Source organism: Eurytemora carolleeae, unplaced genomic scaffold, assembly GCF_000591075.1.
Source record: "Eurytemora carolleeae unplaced genomic scaffold, Eaff_2.0 scaffold719, whole genome shotgun sequence".
Taxonomy (NCBI): domain Eukaryota; kingdom Metazoa; phylum Arthropoda; class Copepoda; order Calanoida; family Temoridae; genus Eurytemora; species Eurytemora carolleeae.
The window spans coordinates 67,035-89,026 of record NW_019396627.1 but is presented as its reverse complement, the minus strand read 5'-3'; the positions used below and the strand labels follow the sequence as shown (position 1 = coordinate 89,026).

At 31.9% G+C, this 21,992-nt stretch overlaps 1 protein-coding gene and 1 long non-coding RNA gene across 2 annotated transcripts; both read left to right on the top strand.

The window, feature by feature from the left end:
- The first annotated feature begins 3,744 nt into the window (after positions 1-3,744).
- On the top strand, positions 3,745-5,406 carry LOC111706543 (uncharacterized). Its single transcript, XR_002766254.1, has 2 exons — positions 3,745-4,204; positions 5,374-5,406. It is a non-coding gene; the product is annotated as an uncharacterized LOC111706543 (long non-coding RNA).
- Positions 5,407-10,436: 5,030 nt separating this feature from the next.
- Positions 10,437-17,940, top strand: LOC111706542 (uncharacterized). The gene is made up of 9 exons (XM_023479438.1): positions 10,437-10,535; positions 10,714-10,763; positions 12,859-12,902; positions 12,969-13,010; positions 14,040-14,108; positions 15,088-15,120; positions 15,553-15,642; positions 17,561-17,616; positions 17,773-17,940. Exons 1-9 carry the CDS (start codon positions 10,477-10,479, stop codon positions 17,837-17,839), a joined length of 510 nt encoding a protein of 169 aa, XP_023335206.1. The 5' UTR covers positions 10,437-10,476; the 3' UTR covers positions 17,840-17,940.
- Positions 17,941-21,992: the final 4,052 nt, after the last annotated feature.

The window sequence follows — 21,992 nt, the reverse complement described above, 5'->3', positions numbered from 1 at the left end:
GCGCGTCTTTTTTCAAAGAAAAGTATAGTTAAATTATAGGGTTTTGAGTCCATGTTAATTATTTATATTTTGATAAAAATATATTTTAAAGACATAAAAAAAAACGCTGTAGTTGAAGTTGTAAATTTTTTGTACAAAGAACACTACAAAGTGGGAAGAAATTTTTTTGGAAAATTTCAAATATTTAGTTTGATAATAATTTTAGGGCGTATACATGGGAAGGGCAGTGCCTCCCCATAGACCTGTAAAAGGAGGGGCGGGTAGCCCCATCCCCCCCTAGAACTCAGAGCTGAGTTTATGCCTGATATCCAAGAAGCCAAATGTTTTGATATTACAGATCAAATTTTGCCCCCCCCCCCCCCTAGGATCTAAGAGTGGGAGGGGGGGCAAAAAAATATTTCGCGCATATTTGGCCTCCCCCTAGATTTATTTCTGCATACGCCCTTGTGTCACCATAGTCACCATAGATAAATAAATAAACATAGATAGCTTATGTACGCAAAATCACCAAGAATTGTAGTCCGCGAACTCAAACTTCTAGGGGTCAAAGTGTACTTCAATGATAAGCGGGGTGGTTTGGTGTTTTAATGGATTTCATAATGTTCATAATGTTTAATGGATTTCATAAAAAAACCACTCCGAGTGAATTTTATTTTGAATATATCATATTGACAAGAACTGAAGAAGGACATGAGAAGGACTAAACTAACTTAAATTTCTCTCTAAACATCTCTGTACATTTATATCTTTCAAGATGAAAAATGTCGTTTTATGCGCAATCTATCTTTATCTATGTGTGTCACACATAAAATTAAATGAATTTTCATTTTAGTTTGAAATGGGCCGGTGTTCCCCTTGCTCTATTCTACCCTATTTACGCTGTAATCCTTTTTTATGAATATTGGAAAACATAGAAAATCCCACATCAGATAGGGTGCTTTTTAGCTACCAAACAGATATCATCGGAGAAGTATTGAGTACTAGATATATCAGCCATGGAACATTTTACCTACCCAACAGAACTCATCAGAGAACTACTGAGTACGATTTCCATCGGTCAGGGATTCCATTTCCATCGGTCAGGGATTCCATTTCCATCGGTCAGGGATTCCATTTCCATCGGTCAGGGATTCCATTTCCACTAGATATATCAGCCATGGAACATTTTACCTACCCAACAGAACTCATCAGAGGGATTCCATTTCCATCGGTCAGGGATTCCATTTCCATCGGTCAGGGATTCCATTTCCATCGGTCAGGGATTCCATTTCCATCGGTCAGGGATTTCAGATTTCATCGGTGGACCACTGTGTGACATATACATCGGTCATGTAACTTTTCAAAACAAAACAGAACTGATCGGAGAACCACTAAGTAGGAGATACATCAGTCAGGAAACTTTTTAGCTACCAAACGGAACTCTTGAGAACTACTGAGTGACGTATACATCAGCTAAGGAACCTTTTAATAACAAATCAAAACTAATCGGAGAACCACTGAATACCATTTACATCAGTCGGGGAACTTTTAAACAAATATTAACTCAAAATGTCAGATTCATCAGTCAAGGAAATTTTCATCAACAAAACGGAACTCATTGGAGAACCATCGAATATCAGATATATCAGTCAGGGGAATTTTTTTACAACAAAATTTAACTTGACATTTTTTATTACGATTTCAATTTTTCCATAATTGATGCAATTACTACATCTCCTTCCACTACACACTATCTGTATAATCTCTGTATGGCGGGAAAATGAAATGGAAATTCTCCATTACCTGTCGAATAAATCTGCACAAGCTACATACCCACTTACTACTAGAGCACAGAATTAACAGATATAACTGGTTTATTTAATATTTTCATTTTAATTTTAGTTCTTGTAACAAAAATATATTTTTACCTTCTGTCACTTTTTGCTGAACCAATTTATTCTGGAAACTAATATTTCTAGGGTGGTAGGAGATTATATCAATCAAATAAAGACGACTTTTGATTTGAATTTTGATTTATATCAAGCTATCTATCTATCTATCTATTAGGACATCCCAATAACACAAATGTTACCAGGAAACCACCCATCCCGGCAACCCTCCGCCTCCTTTAGGAGTACTTGGGTTACAGAGTTAGCATGACATGTGCAATGATACTGTTATGCCCGAGTGGAAGTAGCCGAAGCCGTGAAGCCCCAACTACTTAGGCTTGTATCTACAGCCTGAATTTTAAGAGAAAGTTAGGTTTATCCTTATTTCCTCCGAGTTTTGGCCGGGTCATTCAATTAAATCTTTTATATTTCTATTCCATACTACGAATTATGTACCTAAGTGTATAGATTAACATATTTTAATAAAGTTTGTTCAACCACTTCACTCTATTCTGCTGCGTGCGTATTGGGTTCGTGGTTGCCGCACCCAATATTATTTTGTTTTGTCAGTTTGAGTGGGTCGTCTTTGTTCCCTCCTTATTAGATTCTGATATGTTTCTCCATGAATTAATATACCTTATTACCAATTCTCCGAAATCATCCATATTCTGGTTGGACTAATGCTCTCATCAATGTTTGCATATACATCATATTCCACACATTATATGCGTGGGTACTCTTTATTCATGAAGTCATTTATGGAGTAGAATTTGTCAGACTAATTACTTCCTCTAATTTCACACTAATTAATCACATCAATACATATGTCATTACTTAATTCCAGGTTCCCTGTTCATGCAATATACTGTCCGTCTATACTGGTTTTCTTTATTCCTGAAGTCATTACCGGACTATAATTTGTTACACTCACTAATTACTCTAATCACACTCATTAGTTACTCTAACCACACTCATTAACCATGGCATTTCATATGTCATTATTTAATCCGGTTTATTTAATTATATTGGCTTGATATAAAGGTAATCCTTTTTCCTGGAGTCAATACTAGTCTACACTTTGTCTGACTCATAATTATTCTAATCCCCCTCCTTAATGATGACATTACCTATGTCCCTACTTAATACTCTCTATTCATGGCATTGCCTATATCATTACTTAATTCACGGTATCCGGCTCATGTAAAAACCTGGCCTGATATATTGGTATTCTTTATTCCTGAAGTCATTACTGGACTAAAATTTGTCAGACTAATTAATTACTATAATCACACGCATTAGTCATGGCATTACATTACTTAGAACATGGTATCCTGGTCATTTGAAAATATTGGCCTGACTAACAATAGTCATGTTATTACACTGATGTGATTAATTAATTTAATGATATTACATAATGTCATTACTCGTTTGTAATTATTCCAATTAATGTTCTATAGTAGCATGAGTAAATGTTATTCATCTTCATTACAGCTGGTTGATCGCTAAATCCACTTTTCATTAACAATTTCACTCTTAAGTTCTTTTTAGTTTATTAGGTAATTAGTCTGCACATGTCCCTCCAGTTCTGGCAGTCCTTGCATCACTCTCCTCACCTCTCATTAGGTAATCGGTCTGGATACATCTCATCCAGCTCAGGCAGTCCTTGTCTCCCACTCACCTAGACACAATACATTAACCATCTAATAGTCCTTTAATTTTACCCTAGGTAACATGTACTGTGGTTTTAGTGTAACAAACTTTATACTAATAATCCATTCACTTAGGTACTGAGCATTACTTTTTACAATTTTTCGGCTGCTGTCTGAATTTTCCATTTAAGTACTGATTGGTTACTTGTGAAGAATAAATGCCTGATCCCTCAATTGTACTTATCCCTGCAGGGTATCGAAGAAGAATCAAATTAATCCGTAGAACGGGATAGTTTGAAGATCAATGCTTGATCTCTCAAGTAAAATTATGCCTGCAGTGCGTGTCCTACATGCACCATGGACTAACTAGGGCGAGTTGCATTCGGTTTCTTCTATTTTAATTCAATCACATTTTGAACTGAACACATTTTTTTCAGAAAGTATATGCCCACAAAAAAGTATGTAAGAAAACAGGCGAAAAATGTATGTTTAAAAGGTCAGATTGTGATCGAAAGTCAAAATAATCAAATTAATCCGTGGAACTGGAGATCAATATGGTTATTGCTTGATTCACAGAAATTTGATTGGAGAGATTGATTCATAAATTCTTTATTTCAGGAAATACTTGATAGCCTAACTACTGACACAGTCATTATAAAGATAGATGTAGAAGGATCAGAGTGTGTGGTAATTTCATTTTTGACATTAATCCTATTCACGCAGGGAGATGGGGTTCCGGGGACCCCTCCCCTCACGTTTTTTGAAGATAACTCAAAATGCATTCATCTGAGGCTGTTTAGATTTTTTAACTTTTCTAACTATCACATGCCCCTCACTTGAAGCAGGGCTTTTACACAAACTGCCTGAGTCCTCAGGCATAATCGACTTAATCTATATTCAGACCAACTTTAGGACATTGGATTTCGACTTTTGATCGCTCTTTGGAAAGCCTTGAACAAAAGGAAGCAGATTGCATATTTTTTGCGAAAAAATTTTGCATCAGTGATTTTAAAATGAATTTGCACATTTTCAGTTTTTCTTGAATTCAAATTTATTTTTAGAAAATTTTGCAAATATTTTTTCATATTTGATTTTGCAGTGACGAGGGCTTTTAAAAAATGTATAATCATATTTCGTGCACATTTTAAATATTTGAAATTTAGCAAATTTGCAAACTTATTTTGCAGATTATTAAAGTGGAGCCTAGAGGCTTTCCAAAAATGTATCAACTGTTATAGATTTGTATCACAATAAGGAAATAGAGGCGGGGGAACCTGGGACCACTGCCCCAGACTATTTTAGGTTAACCAAACGTCAGCCTGAATTAGGTTAAAAGTCAACCTACTCATTCTCAATTTGGATCCTTAAAACTTTGAACATTTGCAAACTTTTTTGCAGACTATTTAAGTGCAGCCCGAGGGCTTTCCAAAAATGTATCAAATGTTATAGATTTGTATCATATTTAGGAAAGACAGAAGGGAGTCCCTGGGACCCCCCCCCCCAGGGTAAACAGACGTCAGCCTGAATAGGGTTAATGGTAGTGTTTGCTAAAAAAAGGGGTCACAGTCGGTATACTTAGAATTATAAGAAAAAGAATATTTTTATTCTTGTAGTTTCTGGCCAAAATAACGGCGAGCCAAAACTTGTAAAAACTGTGGAATATGAAGAGTACACAGTTAAGCAATCTTATGTGTATTTTGTGTTGTTATAGAGCACTATACTGCACTTTTCCTCTGTTTTATTTTCATTTAACTTTTTAAATAAAGACTTAAGTCTAACAGTCGTCTTACATAGCCAGTTTTTTGTCTCTCACTACATAATATTCATAGATAAATACTAATAAGGTTTATTTGCAGGCTCTTACACCTTATTTGACGCAGTCTGAAAAGGAATTTTACGCAACAACAAACTATAAACTATAAACTATAAAAACTAAAAACAATGATATGACCCCCCCCCCCCCCCGACACCACCCCTTTCCCCCTCCTTTTCCCCGCACCAAACTTTAAAATATTTAAACGCTAAAATAACCAGAACATTTGGAATGCAGTGAGAAACAGAAAACTATGGAATGAATGTTGTATTTGTTTCTCCTTCAACTTCAGAAATTATTTTATAACTTTCAACTTATGTCTCAAAAACATGTTTTATAATTGGTTCATTTGCAAATTAGGAAATTCTCCCCGACATTTTATAATATAAAGATGAGACAACAAGATTTCTACTGTGTTCTGATTCTCACTGTACATTTAGTAATTAGTTGTATTTAATATTTTAATATATTGGGTCTCTAATTAATTGATTCAGAATTGTTGAAAAAATGTGTGAAATTAGAAAAAAAATATTCCATACTTTTTAATGGAATGGACATACATCTTTCAAAATATTGATGACTGCTGTCCAGGAATCAATATTCTAATCAAGGTAGGATTTGTGGAAATAACATATCAAAAAGATTATTTTCGCTTAGTTTTTATCATTTTTTTTACATGGTAGTCGTCTATCAAAAATATGTGTTTAAAACTAGATAAAAATTCTTTAAAAAAATGCAAAATATCAGCAAACATTTTCATGGACAATTTGAAATAAAAGCAAAATTGAAATTGCTTGATGATACCTCAAAGGGAAGTGACCTTCCGTGCAAAGATGGCATTGTCCAATTTACAACGGTGCCATCGAAACCTTTAACTGATCTATTTAATTCTGATCATTCATACATATTTTATTACAGTAGAAATGCGCATGTCTTTTTTGTTTTATATTTAGTTTTCGAAATTATAAACATTGATATCTATAACTAATCTTGATCAGAAAAACCTTTAAAGGTACTGTGTTGTGATTAGAGCACTGTCCTCTTATTAATATTTTAATGATTTGAGTTTTTTTTACCACAGAGTGTCTTCAGATTTGAAAACGTCCGAAGTAATTTTCTATCAAAATTTTATCGTTTTACTGAAGAATGACTTACATTACTTTAAATTTCAAAAAGTTTAATGAAAAGTGATATTGACCACAAAACCTTTCCCTTTGTTTTGAAAATATAATATTTGTAATTTTACTCTATACTTTACAGTGAAGCCCAGATATATGAATAGATAGCAAGAGTTTTTTTAAATGTCATATTATATATTTTAGATCAAATGCCGCGGAAAAATGAGTTTAATATAGATACATTAATTGCATTCATATTTTAGGACTATTAATTTACCTTGAATTAAAAATAAAAAGAAGTTTCTTTAGAATTATCAAAAACGTATATCTTATATATCTGGGATTTACTTTAGTATATGAGTAGATATTGTAGCGACTCTATATTTGATAGAATCAGTAAACGTACCGTACATGTAAATTGAATTCTAGCAATACAAAGTTATTTTATCTAACGTGGAAATTACAGATATAATTCAGTTTGGATTCAAATCTGGAAGACAACAATGTTGATCCTTTACAATATTAGTATTGTATTGTAGTATTTTGTAATTTTCAGTTTATTGCTTATCCAGGAATGTCTGACTAAACAACTAATTGAAAGTCAGGCCTTCAAACACTTATTCCTCAAAATTTTCTGTTAGATGTGAAATGGAGATATTTTCTTACTGGTTGGAAAAATAAAATTCACTGCTAAGCGAAGTTTGAAAATTCTGAGAATATCCATTGTAAGAATTCCCCCTTAATAATAACAAATGGTATAAGAAAGATTAGGAAAGAAGCGGAAATTTTTGACAAAAGAATTCTTGATTCTTGTAAGTTCATCTCGGACAGTGCTTCAGAATACGGCCTTGTCTACATCTTTTCCTGGCAGCCAGCAGAGTATAAACTGGTATCATAGGGCATGGTGCACAAAGCACTATAGTATATTGAATTTTGCACACTAGAAATTTACAAGCTTTCTTCAGTAAATCTTTAAAAGGAGGAGTAAAAAGAGGAGTAATGTTTAAAGAATGGAAGATTTCTATATAACACAAAATTTACCTTAATTTGACTTAAACTACTGTAGTCAAGGTTTAATATTAATACAATGAAGACGATTTTTGATTTCAATATGAAACAACATTTTTTTCAAAGTATGCAAGCTTACAAGTAAACAAAAAGAAGCTTCTCTTTGTTTAATGTTTTTGTGTGTCCCTGCTGCTTGAAAGCTTAGCTTAACGTTTGATAAATGATATATGCATGTTGTTATGAGGGCTGAGTTTTAATTTTAAAAGTGTAACAATAATTCTCCTAATCAAAACGTTTCAAAGCATCTTTCATCTATTAATGTAAGATATGACTGATGAATGAGACAGCTAGGACTAATGGTTTTTCATTTTTTTAATGCGTGTAAAGGATTATTTTTCTTTAAATTAAAGAAATAGATTATTTGGGAATTTATATTTCAATCCTGTTTTTTGAAATAATAGGGTTTACATATTTTTTTTTGTATTTTGGGAAACTTTCCCTTTTCCCACCTTTTCTTAGTAGAAGTTTGTTTTTATCAAACAGAAAAATTTTTTATCCTATGTGAAAATATAAGGCACAAATGAACCGAAAACTATCTTTTTAAAAACCCAAAAACAATCCTTTTAACCCTATCTCTGCTGGGGTACTTGAAAATCAGGATACGCTGTTACATTACTTTAAATTTCAAAAAGTTTAATGAAAAGTGATATTGACCACAAAACCTTTCCCTTTGTTTTGAAAATATAATATTTGTAATTTTACTTGTAATATATAAATATATATTTCTATGAATATTGAGATGCAAAAATATCAAATATTTTATTGCACTACCCAGTAAGCACTAAACCAATTCTGGTCTTCCTTGCCATTAGGAAACAAAAGCCAAGTGAATGGTCTCTCCTTACAGTCTATCTTTTTTTGTATTAAACAAACATCGATTAAAATATGGTCAGTTGACAATTATGAATACATTATAAACAATACTTTGGGAGAGTGCTAAACAAATATGAAAATGTTACCTAAATTACTGGGATCTGGATAACTCTAAAGTGTTACCGTAGCATACCGTACATTTTATTATTAAGATTTCAGCTCTAAAAACTATTTTCACTTTAATTCTGTCAATTAGTTCGAAATTCATCAGTTTAGAAATGCAGGTTTAAAGAAGGTAGCTTAACTAAAACCAGGTTGAGCATTAAAGGGACTGCCAGCCTAATTTCAAGTGACCCTCAATGCAAAGATGGCAATGCACGATTCACAACAGTACTCTTGAAAACTATTCAATCATGTTTAAGATAATAGCCGTTTTTCAAGGCTCAAAAGCTTTTAACTCTGAAAATTCCTACACTGTAAATATAAACCAGCAACGTTTTTTAAAATTTGTTTCTTAATTTAATTTTTTTAGTATAATATTCAAATAATATTCAAAAATTATGTTTATTTGAAAACTAAAAATATTTTTTCCTTTAATTAAGTTTTTTGTAAAAGATATGTTTTTTCAACAAATGAAAGTTGAAAAATTACAAAAATATTGTAAAATAATATTCATTCATTGTTGATTAAAAATTAACTTATTTTAACATTGATTTGTAATTTTTTTTAGTACAAAAAAATTCTATTCTGATGTGAAATGAAATAAATCAAAATTTTAGTTTAGGAGTTACCCGGGTGGACCAAAGTCGCAAATTTTAGAGACTATTTGTGACTAGTAGTCAGTTTTGTACATTGTTGTACATTTTTGTACATTGTTGTACATTTTTGTACATTGTTGTACATTGTTTTACATTGGTGTACATTGTTGTAAATGTTTATAAATTGGTGTACATTGTTGCACATTGTTGTACATTGTTGTACATTTTTGTACATTGTTGTACATTTTTGTACATTGTTGTACATTGTTTTACATTGTTGTACATTGTTGTAAATGTTTATAAATTGGTGTACATTGTTGCACATTGTTGCACATTGTTGTACATTGTTGTAATTTGTTGTAAATTGCTGTACATTAGATTGTTGTACATTGTTGTACATTGTTGTATATTGTTGTACATTGTTGTACATTGTTGTAAATTTTATACATTTTTGTAAGTTGTTGTACATTGCTGTACATTACATTGTTGTACATTGTTGTACATTGTTGTTCATTGTTGTACATTGTTGTAAATTTGTTTACATTGTTGTACATGGAAAACTGTTCTTACCTTGTATAAATATTCATATATATTTATCAGGATGGGATAAATGAGGATAAAAAATCAAAAATTCTTAGAACTTCGCAAATAAAAAAAATTATGGCGGGCTAAGAGCTTTTAAATAAAATAGATAAAAAAGTCACTTGTAAGGCCGTAAAAACTCGTATTTTTGGCCATAAATTAAATAGCTTGATAATTATGAGTAAATAATAATGTGGACAGTGTTCAGCGGCTTGAGATTCATCTTTTGATATCTATATCGAAATATTTTGAAGCATTTTTTATCGTTCATTCCAGTGTTTTTTGTTCCATCACATATTTCCAGAAAATAGTTCTCATTTCGTCATTTTCAGATATCATATTTTGGAAATCCATTTCCAGTATTTCTACTACAGTGATAACCAGAAAACTTTGGAATAGGAAGTCGACTTTTAGATTTAATTTTTTACTTTAAATAGTCCAATGAAAATGAGGCACAGCAATTGTGCAGTGTAAATAGACCCAATTCACTTAATAAGTGTTTTAATAACTTTCTACTAAAGCTATCTGCTTTATAATAGCATTAAATGCTCTTTAGCATTAATGTCGTCTTTTTAGTCTACAATTTTCTGGTTGTCACTGTATATTACAATCAGCTAATTTAGAAATAAATGTATGTTATGCTCATTGCTTCTTTAATGACAAAATTAAGCGAAAATATAAAAATTCAAAAAAAAGATTATTTTTAAACGTTAGGTTTTTTACAAACGCGTATATCGACATTTTACCTAATTTGAAATCATTTGGAACAAAAGTTTTAATTTCAAAATAATATGCCTCTAATTAAGAATGAGCACGTTTCTTTTTGGTTCTGAGGAAAATGTTCGGTATCTTGTAAACACTATAAGGTAAAGAGAAAAGAATTTAATTTTTTTTATTGCTAGAAGAAAAAAATTAAAAAGATCACATAAAACTTTGTTGATTTTCAACCTTTATTAAGGTGTATCTCCCCCCACCCCTCATTCCAAAAAAAGAGATATTCTACAAGAACCTATATTTAAAAGAAATACCATCCATTCTTTTCAGTGATGGAAAAGAGGCTCTTTACCCTTTTTACAGATTTCCGGGAAATGAAGGTAAGATATAGAATAAAGTTTAAATATTCTATTTTTAAAGTAACTGATTATTTGACACAAAATCAAATTCAAAGGGACCGTTCACTTATTTGGGTAATTTGAGGGTAATCTAAATAGCCATATTAGCTATTAAATGGTATTAGTCTTACTTATCTGTGGCCAGAGAAAAAGAATATTTTCCGTTCAGAATTCCAGCGCATAAACACTATTTGATGATTTTTGTCAAATTCATGAATTTTTAGACGTTTTAAATATAAAATTAGTAGTATACAATGCAGTAATAACCAGAAAACTTTGGAGTAGGAAGACCCATTTAGTGATTTAATAAGGGTCAAGCTAAACTATAATTTGCTCTGTAGCAACATGAAATACACTTAAGTATTGCTATATGTCGTCTTCCTATTCCATTGTTGTCTGGTTATAACTGTAGTCCACGGACCATCCAATGGCGGCTCCCGGGAAAATTTGGGAGACATCCCCCCCCCCCTAGAAAATTAGGAGCGCAAGAAAAAAAGCCAGGCACCTTCTAGCCCTTTAATTTTTATTTTTAATTAAAGAAAAAGTGGAGCCAAAATTTTGCCCGCGGCTCCACTTTTTCACCCTAGATGAATATTTATCATAAAAAACTCCAAATCTTGCCAATACATTTTCAACCTTTCAGCCCAAGCTGCTCATCACGTGGATTTAACGGTTATGCAATATTTCAGAAAGCTGTGACTTCCGATCACAATTTGACCCCTTATACATAACTTTATAGCATTTTTTCTTAAATAACTTTTTTTTGGTATATACATTTTGAATGAAAAGTATAAATTAAACAAATCTGTAAGTTTAAAGATTGTTGAAATATAGACGAAAGCACGTTTGATTTCAAATAAAAGAAACAGGATGCTTCTCTTTGTGGTTAGTTCAGTTAGTCATGGTTCTGACATGATTCATTGTAAATAGCAATTAGCGTTCCGTTCCGTTCCGTTCTTTTACTAAACGTTCCAATATTTTTAAGAACTCGTTCTAAGAGTTCGTTTTATTCAGAACGATGGGATCATTCTTGATCGCTCCGTTTGTTCCTGGGAAAGAACGATCGTTCCACCAGGAACGCGCCCAGCACTAGCGGAAACGTCTTGTGTGTGTGTCTGTACCAAAAGAGTGTGTGTAAAGTTTATCGAACCAAATGTGTGTACTGTAGGTATATACTATAGAGATGTCAACGTTTTGATTTTTCTAGATTTTAACTTTAGTTACGATAGTGTTAATCAAAAGTATAAACGTTTATGTTAATCCATCATTTGGGCTCGCGGATAAATCCCTCTTTGAAAATGAGTCTTGTATTCTCAAAATTTAGTCTTTTTTGATGAATCTTTGCAACTTTTTCGCAAAAATTTTGCATTTGTTTTAAAAATTGTTTTTCGCGAAATTTTTTGTTTTTTTAGCATAATTTCCATTTTTTCCGCAAATGCGAAAATGGAGCGAAATGGTCATGAAAACAATTTTTTGCGAAAATATTTTTCCTTTTCGCTAAAAACCCTATTAATACCTGTTAAGTTTAGAAATGTCGTCTTATGCGCAATCTATCTTTTTCTATTTAATTGTTACTGAATAAAACGCGTAGATAGTGTTTGTGCAAAGGAATCATATGGCATACTTTTGCACTGGAATTCTAGGCGATAAATCGGCTATTTCTCTGGCCATAGATATCTTTGAAAAGTAATACTGTTATCAATAAACAGCTACTAAGCTATTCAGTTTACCTGGAAATTAACCAAAATTAGTGAACGGTCCCTTTAATGATCCTTATATCTCTGCAACTTGATGTCCTAAACATCATATATTTCAAACTTTGAATTCTGCTAGATCGAATTCATAGACCAAATTATTTTAATTCTCTCACTTCAAAATTGTTAGAACATTCATGGCTGGCTCCTATTTTCTTAATATCTCCTTTGCCCAAGCTATTTGTAATATTAGTCGCAGAAAAAAAAACATTTGTTGAAGAGAGAATAGAGACATATACGATTTCAAATATAGAGACAATTCTTTAAAATGTTATTCTTGATTTGGGTCTTATTTAGCAAACTAATATATTTGATTTTTTTAGGTGGTATTTCCTTCATTAATCAGGAAACAGCTAAAACTAAACCGGTAATATTTTAGTGCTTTTAAATTAGTAAAATTTGATGCATATTATTTTTTTATTTTTTTATTTAGGCGAATCTGATTGGAGAACCAGTATATCCGGTTACACTCAAGGTAATAAAACTAGGACTGGGCAACGTTTCGTTAGAAAATTGAAGCTTTGAAAATATTCCGTTGATAAACGAAAAGAAAGACTGGATGATGCTCCGATAGTGAAAGGTAGTGTTCGAAAATAAGCGGCAAATTTAGTTAATGTAAGAAGTTTTTTATATTTAACAAGTGAAAAGAATTATGTTACTGAGAAATGTTCTTTTAAAAAACTGAAGTTTTTAAAATCAACGATTGTCGAACGGACAAAACCAGGACCAAGAAAAATTACGTTGGCGAACAGATATTTAAAAATTCAAAATAACAAAAGTTTTTGAAAATAAAGAAAAATTCCGTTAATGAACAAAAATGACTGGAAGCGGTAGGGCGCTTTTAGTTCAAAACAATGGTTTCTAGATCTTAATTTGTTACTTTATGCCTCAAAGACCAAATTAAATTTTCTCAAGGCATTTTCATTTTTTATCTTTTTTGGAAGTTTAAGAAGTGTCTTAAACAAAAATGGTTATTAAATTTTCAAGCGAATTTGAACAATAAGTTAAGTTTTGTGTGAAGGATAAATGCCTGATCCCTCAATTGCACCGTTGCACGTATCCCTGCAGGGTATCGGAGAAGAATCTAATTAATCCGTAACACGGGATAATTTGGAGATCAATGCTTGATCCCTCAAGTAAAGTTATGCCTGCAGAGCATGACCTAGATGCACCACGGACTAACTAGGGCGAGTTGCATTCGGTTTCTTCTATTTCAATTAAATCACGTCTTGAACTGAATACATTTTTATTCAGAAAGTGTATGCCTACAAAAAAGTATATAAGAAAACAGGCGAAAAATGTATGTTTAATTGGTCAAATTGTGATCAAAAGTCAAAGCGTGCCAGGATAAGGACCGAACTGTTAAATCTGTGTGCACGGGATTTTCATGAAGAATGAAATTAATCCGTAGAACTGGATAATATGGAGATCAATGCTTATTGCATAATCTCAAGATTCACAGATATTTAATTGTAGAGATTGTTTCATAAATTCTTTATTTCAGGAAATACTTGATAGCATAACTACTGACACCGTGATTATAAAGATAGATGTAGAAGGATCGGAGTGTGTGGTAATTTCATTTTTGACCTTAATCCTATTCAGGCTGAGGGATGGGGTTCCTGGGACCCCTCCCCTGGCGTTTTTTGGAGATAACTTCAAAAGCATTGGTCTGAGGCTGTTCAAATTTTTTTACTTTTCTAACTATCAAATGTCCTCCACTTTAGGCTTGAAGCGGGGCTTTTATACAAACTACCTGAGTCCTCTGGCATACTGCCTGAATGTCTTATTTTACTTTTACCCAACTAAATTCATATTTAGACCAACTTCAGGACATTGGATTTCGACTTTTGATAGCTCTTTGGAAAGCCTTGAACATAAGGAAGCAGATTGCACAATGTTTGCGAAGAAATTTTGCATCAGATGCATTTAAAGAGAATTTGCACATTTTGCCGTGGCAAGGGCTTTTCAAAAATGTATAATTTATCATATTTCGCACACATTTTAAATATTTGAAATTTAACATATTTGAAAAAAAAATTTCCAGATTTTAAAGTGGAGCCTAGGGGCTTTCAAAAAATGTATCAAATGTTATAGATTTGTATCACAATAAGGAAATAGAGGGGGGGATCCCTGGGACCGCTGCCCCAGACCATTTTAGGTAACCAGACGTCAGCCTGAATAAGTTGAAAGTCAACCTAATCATTCTCAATTTGGATCCTTGAAATTTTGCAAATTTGCAAATTTTTTTGCCAGCTATTTAAGTGGAGTTAGAATTATATGAAAAAGAATATTTATATTCTTGTAATTTCTGGCCAAAACAACGGCGAGCCAAAACTTGTAAAAACTGTGAAATATGAAGACTACGCATTTCAGCAATCTTATATGTATTTTGTGTTGTTATAGAACAATATACTGCACTTTTGCTCTGTTTTATTTTCATTTAACTTTTTTTAATAAAAACTTAAGTCTAACGGTCGTCTTACATAGCCAGTTTTTTGTTTCTCACTGCATAATATTTAAATATAAATACTAATAACGTGTATTTGCAGGCTCTTACACCTTATTTGACACAGCCTATAAAGGAATTTTGCACAACAAATAAATTTAAAACTAAAAACAATGATATGAGCGGCCCCCCCCCCCCAACCGAACACCACCCTTCTTCCCCCCTTCCCTGTACCAAACTTTAAAATGTTTAAACGCTAAAATAACCAAAACATATAGAATGCATGGAGAACCAGAAAACTATGGAATGAATGTCGTATTTGTTTCTTCTTCAACTTAAGAAATTATTTTATAATTTTCAACTTATTTCTCAAAAACTTTTTTAGAAATGGTTTATTTGCAAATTAGGAGATTTTCCGCGGTATTTTATATTATAATAAGGAGACAACGAGATTTCTACTGTTTTCTGATTCTCACTGTACATTTAGTAATTAGTTGTATTTAATATTTTAATGGATTGGGACTCTCATTAATTGATCCAGAATTATTGAAAAAATGTGTGAAATTAGAAAAAAAATATTCCATACTTTTTGATGGAATGGACATACATCTTTCAAAATATTGATGACTGTTGTCCTGGAATCAGTACTCTAATCAAGGTAGGATTTGTGGAAATAAAAATATCAAAAAGATAATTTTCGCTTCGTTTTTATCTGTTTTTTTTATGGTAGTCGACTATCAAAAATATGTATTTAAAACTAAATGAAAATTCTTTTAAAAAATGCAAAATATCAGCATGCAATTTCATGGAAATATTAAAATAAAGGCAAAATGAAGGGAAGTGACCTTCCGTGCAAAGATGACATTGCCCAATTTACAACGAGGCCCTCGAAACCTTTAACTGATCAATAATGTTTTTCTAGGTTTAATTCTGATAATTCATACATGTTTTATTATAGTACAAATGCGCGCAAGTCTTTTTTGTTTTGGTTTTCGAAATTATAAACATTGACCGTTGTGATTAGAGCACTGTCATCTTTGCATGATGGGTCACTTAAAATTTTATTAATTTTTAATATTTTTATTTTATTTTAATGAGTATCTTCAGATCAGAAAACGTTTGAAGTAATTTTCTATTGAAATTTTATCATTTTATCTTTTTACTGAATACTTAATTACAAGTTACATAACTTTATATTTCAAAAGGTTTAATGAAAAGTGATATTTACCACAAAACCTTATTTCTCTTTTTTTAAAAATATAATATTCGTAATTTTGCTTATTCATACAGGGTGTCCCAATAAACATGGGAATTCAGCTGTAATCTGTAAGAGTTTCGTCTGCTATGTTCACAATTTGTTTGTTTATGTTTTGACTGCATACGGTTTGACTTAGTAAAAGAAGAAAATTGCAGTATACAAACAGAGTAAACTTGTCCGTCTTCACTGTTCATCTTGCGGAGACATTATAGACACATCTTTACAGTCTTTTGCCCTTTTCATAAGATAAACTCTAGCAGACATAATAATATTAGGGCTTTAGAATTAGGTATTACAATGCTAATTAATAATAAAGACGATATCGAATTCGTCTCTGAATTCCCATGTTTTTTGGGACACCCTGTAGGATAGCTAAACTAAAGGGGGAGAAGCTATTAGTAAGCAGAATAGCTATATATCACTAGCTATTATGGTATAATCTATATAGGATAGCTAAACTGAAGGGAGGAGAAGCTAGTAGTACAGAATAGCTTCACATCTCTAGCTACTAGCTATTATGGTAAAATATATAGGAAAGCTAAACTAAAGGGGAGAGAAGCTATTAGTAAACAGAATAGCTATATATCTCTAGCTACTAGCTATCATGGTTTAATATATATAGGATAGCTAAACTGAAGGGAGGAGAAGCTAGTAGTAGTATACAGAATAGCTTCACATCTCTAGCTACTAGCTATTATGGTATAATATATAGGAACGCTAAACTAAAGGGGAGAGAAGCTATTAGTAAACAGAATAGCTATATATCTTTAGCTACTAGCTATTATGGTATAATATATATAGGATAGCTAAACTGAAGGGAGGAGAAGCTAGTAGTAGTATACAGAATAGCTTCACATCTCTAGCTTCTGTTCATCACGTAAACGCTGTTGTTGGTATTTCAGTAAAGTGATATTTACCACAAAACCTTATTTCTCTTTTTTTAAAAATATAATATTCGTAATTTTGCTTATTCATACAGGGTGTCCCAATAAACATGGGAATTCAGCTGTAATCTGTAAAAGTTTCGTCTGCTATGTTCACAATTTGTTTGTTTATGTTTTGACTGCATACTTAGTAAAACAAGAAAATTGCAGTATACAAACAGAGTAAACTTGTTCGTCTTCACTGTTCATCTTGCAGAGACATTATAGGCACATATTTACAGTCTTTTACTCTTTTCATAAAATAAACTCTAGCAGACATAATAATATTATGGCTTTTGAAATTAGGTATTACAATGTTAATTCATAACAAAGACGATATCCAATTTATCACTGATTTCCCATGTTTTTTGGGACACCCTGTATGATATCCCTAGGGTTTCCTTGATTCTGGATACTATGCTGTCGAAGTTACAACTCTCCAAAGAGTAAAGTAAAAATCTTATTATTTCTTGTAAAGAAAAAAAACTTAGCAAAATTCTTTCAATGTGTGGCCATAACATTTAAAATGAAATAATTCAATTTTTTTGAGAGTGTTATATTCCAACTACTAATTTATGATTTATAATCAACCTGTATTATGTTTTAGTATGACGGAACCACAAAATTGGGACAATATACTTTGGGTTCATAATGAAGCATTTAGGCAGTTCTAATACTTTAGTCCAATATTATAAATTTTCCTGTTATATAATTATCTGTTTTGTTTCAAGTATCATTTGTTATCTAGAGAAGAATAAAATGCTCTTTATCTTGGCATGAACCTCACTTCAATTTAGACCAAAGGGAAATATCAAATTTGTGTGACGTAACTGGTAAGTGTTGTCTTTATCTCAGTGGGCATAAACCTTTGATAATATGGAACCAAGCTCATATTAATCAGAATATTCAAGAAATTGATTTTACTTATTAAAATACGATAAATGGGATCACTCATTGCTCCACAATAGATCACTTTATTTCAAATGAAACCTTTTATAATTCTACAACAGAGGCTGGTAAAGTAAATTGTCCTAACAATACGGCAAACCATCTTCCAATATTCTGTAAATTCAATGTAGACAATCTAAATCGTAGTTTTATAAAGTTTTATAAGCGAGATACCTGTTTCAAAACCAAGTTGGAAAAATGCAAATGAAGTTGAAAAAAACTGAATTTAAAATCTATCTTGATATTAAACTTCAAGAAATTAACAATCCCTTGAACTGTGAAAATTATAAATCAATACATTGCAGTTTACATTCTGATGAGATGTGCCTATACAACCAATAGTAATCAAGCATATGATTATAGATGTCTATTTAATAGTCAAGCATATTGAGATATGATTATATGTGTCTACTTAACCAATAATAGTCAAACATATATAGTTATGATATGTGTCTATTTAACCAATAATAGTCAAGCATATTGAGATATGATTAAATGTGTCTTTTTAACCAATAATAATCAAGCATATATAGTTATGATTATATGTGTCTACTTAACCAATAATAGTCAATCATATATAGTTATGATTATATGTGTCTATTTAACCAATAAGAGTCAAGCATATTGAGATATGGTTATATGTGTCTATTTCACCAATAATAGTCAAGCATATATAGTTATGATATGTGTCTATTTAACCAATAAGAGTCAAGCATATTGAGATATGATTATATGTGTCTATTTCACCAATAATAGTCAAGCATATATAATTATGATTATATGTGTCTATTTAACCAATAATAGTCAAGCATATATAGTTATGATTATATTTGTCTATTTAACCAATAATAGTCAAGCATATTGAGATATGATTATATGTTTCTATTTAACCAATAANGGGCAGCCGTAGTACATTTGAATTTCCGAGCCGGGTCAACGTTTCCGGTCCCAGTTTGTACTGTATCGCCCGGACATTGGGTAAATAAAGCCGACACTCAATAGGACTAGCCGGTGCAACAAGATTAACACGACAAGACTTTAGGTTGTCTTTACTTTTACTGAAGGGTCAGAGTTGCGTGATAAATATAAAAAATATATAAAAAATAAAAATGATACATATGTGTGTCTATTTAAAAACGACTTTCAATCACGACTCGCAATTATTTGTTGGGACACCCTGTATTTTGTACAGATTACACCTCTACCATTGTATGTACCCTGTACTTTGTACAGACTACAGCTCTACCATTGTATGTACCCTGTACTTTGTACAGACTACACCTCTACCATTGTATGTACCCTGTTCTTTGTTCAGACTACACCTCTACCATTGTATGTACCCTGTATTTTGTACAGACTACACCTCTACCATTGTATGTACCTTGTACTTTGTAAGACTACACCTCTACCATTGTATGTACCCTGTACTTTGTACAGACTACACCTCTACCAATATATGCACCTTGTACTTTGTAAGACTACACCTGTACCAATGTATGTACCTTGTAGTTTGTACAGACTACACCTCTACCAATGTATGTACCCTGTACAGACTACACTCTAAATTAATAAGTCGTAATTAAGCGATAAGAAGTCGCCTAATCGGGTGAAAAAGTTGGATGGCACCCGATTAGACGACAAAAATCGCTTATTTTAAAATAAAAGTAGCTTTGTTTCAACAAAAAAGCTCTTATATTGCAGAAGTTGGTAACTGCCAAATAAGCGAATCGAAATCGTTTATTCTCAACAAAAAATCTCTTATTTTTAACACAAAAGACGCTCATTTTTAACGAAATCGCCTATTTTAAAAAAAATCGTTTTAATTTAACCAAAAAATCTCTTATATTCAACAAAAAGCTTATTTTTAACAAAAAATTTGTTTATATTTAACAAAAAATCAGTTATTTTTACAAAATGTTTATTTAAAAATTTGAAAGATATTAATGATGTGAATCCAGTCCTAAAGCATAACTAGTCAATTTTTTAATAATATTGATACGGATATCTTTGTTACACTCTTTAAACGTTCTTAGCACAAATTATCTAAACCATATATCTTAGCAAACTAAGGATGAAACCTTTGATATCTCGGCTTACAGTTATTGATCTAACAGAATTCATTGTGTGAAATACAGTGCTTAGGATCCATTTAATATTGATGCGGATCCGGATCCGTATCCAGATCCAGGATATTTCTATAAGATTTACTGAATCTTTTTAACAAAAAATAATTTTCGAATTTTTTGTTTTATTTTTTTCGCATATTGTTATTTACTTGATCAACCATATGATGAAAATTTTATAATCTCTTTTTTTCAAAAGTTCAGATTTTGGTTTTAGGAGTAAAAAAGGTTTTTTTGCAGTTTTTGGTTGATAATTTACCCCTTGAATCCGGATCCGTGGATCCGCATATTTTTGCGGATCCGGATCCAGGAAGCCAAAATCTTGCGGATTCAACAGATCCGGATCCTAAGCACTAGTGAAATATCTTAAGTCTACGACATGGGATTGCAAAAATATAGGGTTTAGAAAATCAGAGTTTGTGATAAAACCTCGGTTTCATTTTTAAGTGTCTTGTCAGAATGAAAAGGAAAAATAAATCCTTATAAATGTTATCAATTCAGTGCTTAGGATCCGGATGCGGATCCGTTGAATTCGCAAGATTTTGGCTTCCTGGATCCGGCTCCAGATTCGCAAAAATATGTGTATCCATGCGGATCCGGATCCAAGGGGTAAAATATCAACCAAAACCTGCAAAAAACTACTTTTTTACTCCTAAAACCCAAATCTGAACTATTGAAAAAAAGAGATTATAAAAATTTCCTGATTTCTTAATGGGTCATCAAGTTTAAGCATAAAAATAAGCGAAAAAAATAAGATAAAAACTTAGAAATTCTGCTTCCGTAAAAAATTCAGTAAGTCTTTAAGAAATGACTGGGATCCGGATCGATTTTTTTCCAGTGCGGATCTAGAATCCGGATCGTCATGAAAATTAAATGGATCCTTAACACAAATATTCTATGATAACCAGTGCTTAGGATCCATTTAATTTTGATGCGGATCTGCACTGGAAAGAAATGGATCCGTATCCAAATCCGGATTCGGATCCGGATCCAGGTCATTTCTTTAAGATTTAATGAATTTTTTTAACAAAAAATAATTTTCAAATTTTTTGTTTTATTTTTTTCGCTTATTTTTATCCCAAAACTATAGCCTGTCTTAGCCGCAGTGCTCGGCCCAGAAATTGTCTTTACCGAACCTAAATCAAATCAAATCAATCCTAACCTAACTTAACCATAAAATAAGAAAAAAAAAAAAAAAAATAATAATTTTGCTGAAATCATGTACAAAATATCACATATCGGCAACAATGCTTTTGTTTCCGGATCAGGAAACGCATTTTCACAGTAAATAAGACGGGGGGGGGGGGAAAGTTTAAGAAATCCTTACCTACACGAGAACTCATTTAGTATGGTTAAGGATAAGCCCCCCACCCTCAGGAAAAAATTCCCCCGATCCTGAGCTTCTCAATCGTTTCATCCAATAGTTCCGACATAATATGTTGCTTGATTTTTGATTTGAAGATTTGTTTTTTCAATATGAACTGTTTAGCAATCTATTTGGAACGTTTAACAAATAATTTGAAAAATAGAACAAATCTGTAAACTTTAAATCTTGATTTCCCGCTGATGACAGCTTCTATTTTTTCTAACATTCACATAGATTACAATTTGTCGCAATTAGAAATGAACAGGTTATCTAACTAAATGTAAAATGAGAGACGGTATTGAGCAAGAATGCTAACTATCAGGTGATTCATATACTGGTTTGAGTTTTTGACTACCTGCCTAAAAATATACGATTTTAAATCGCTTATTA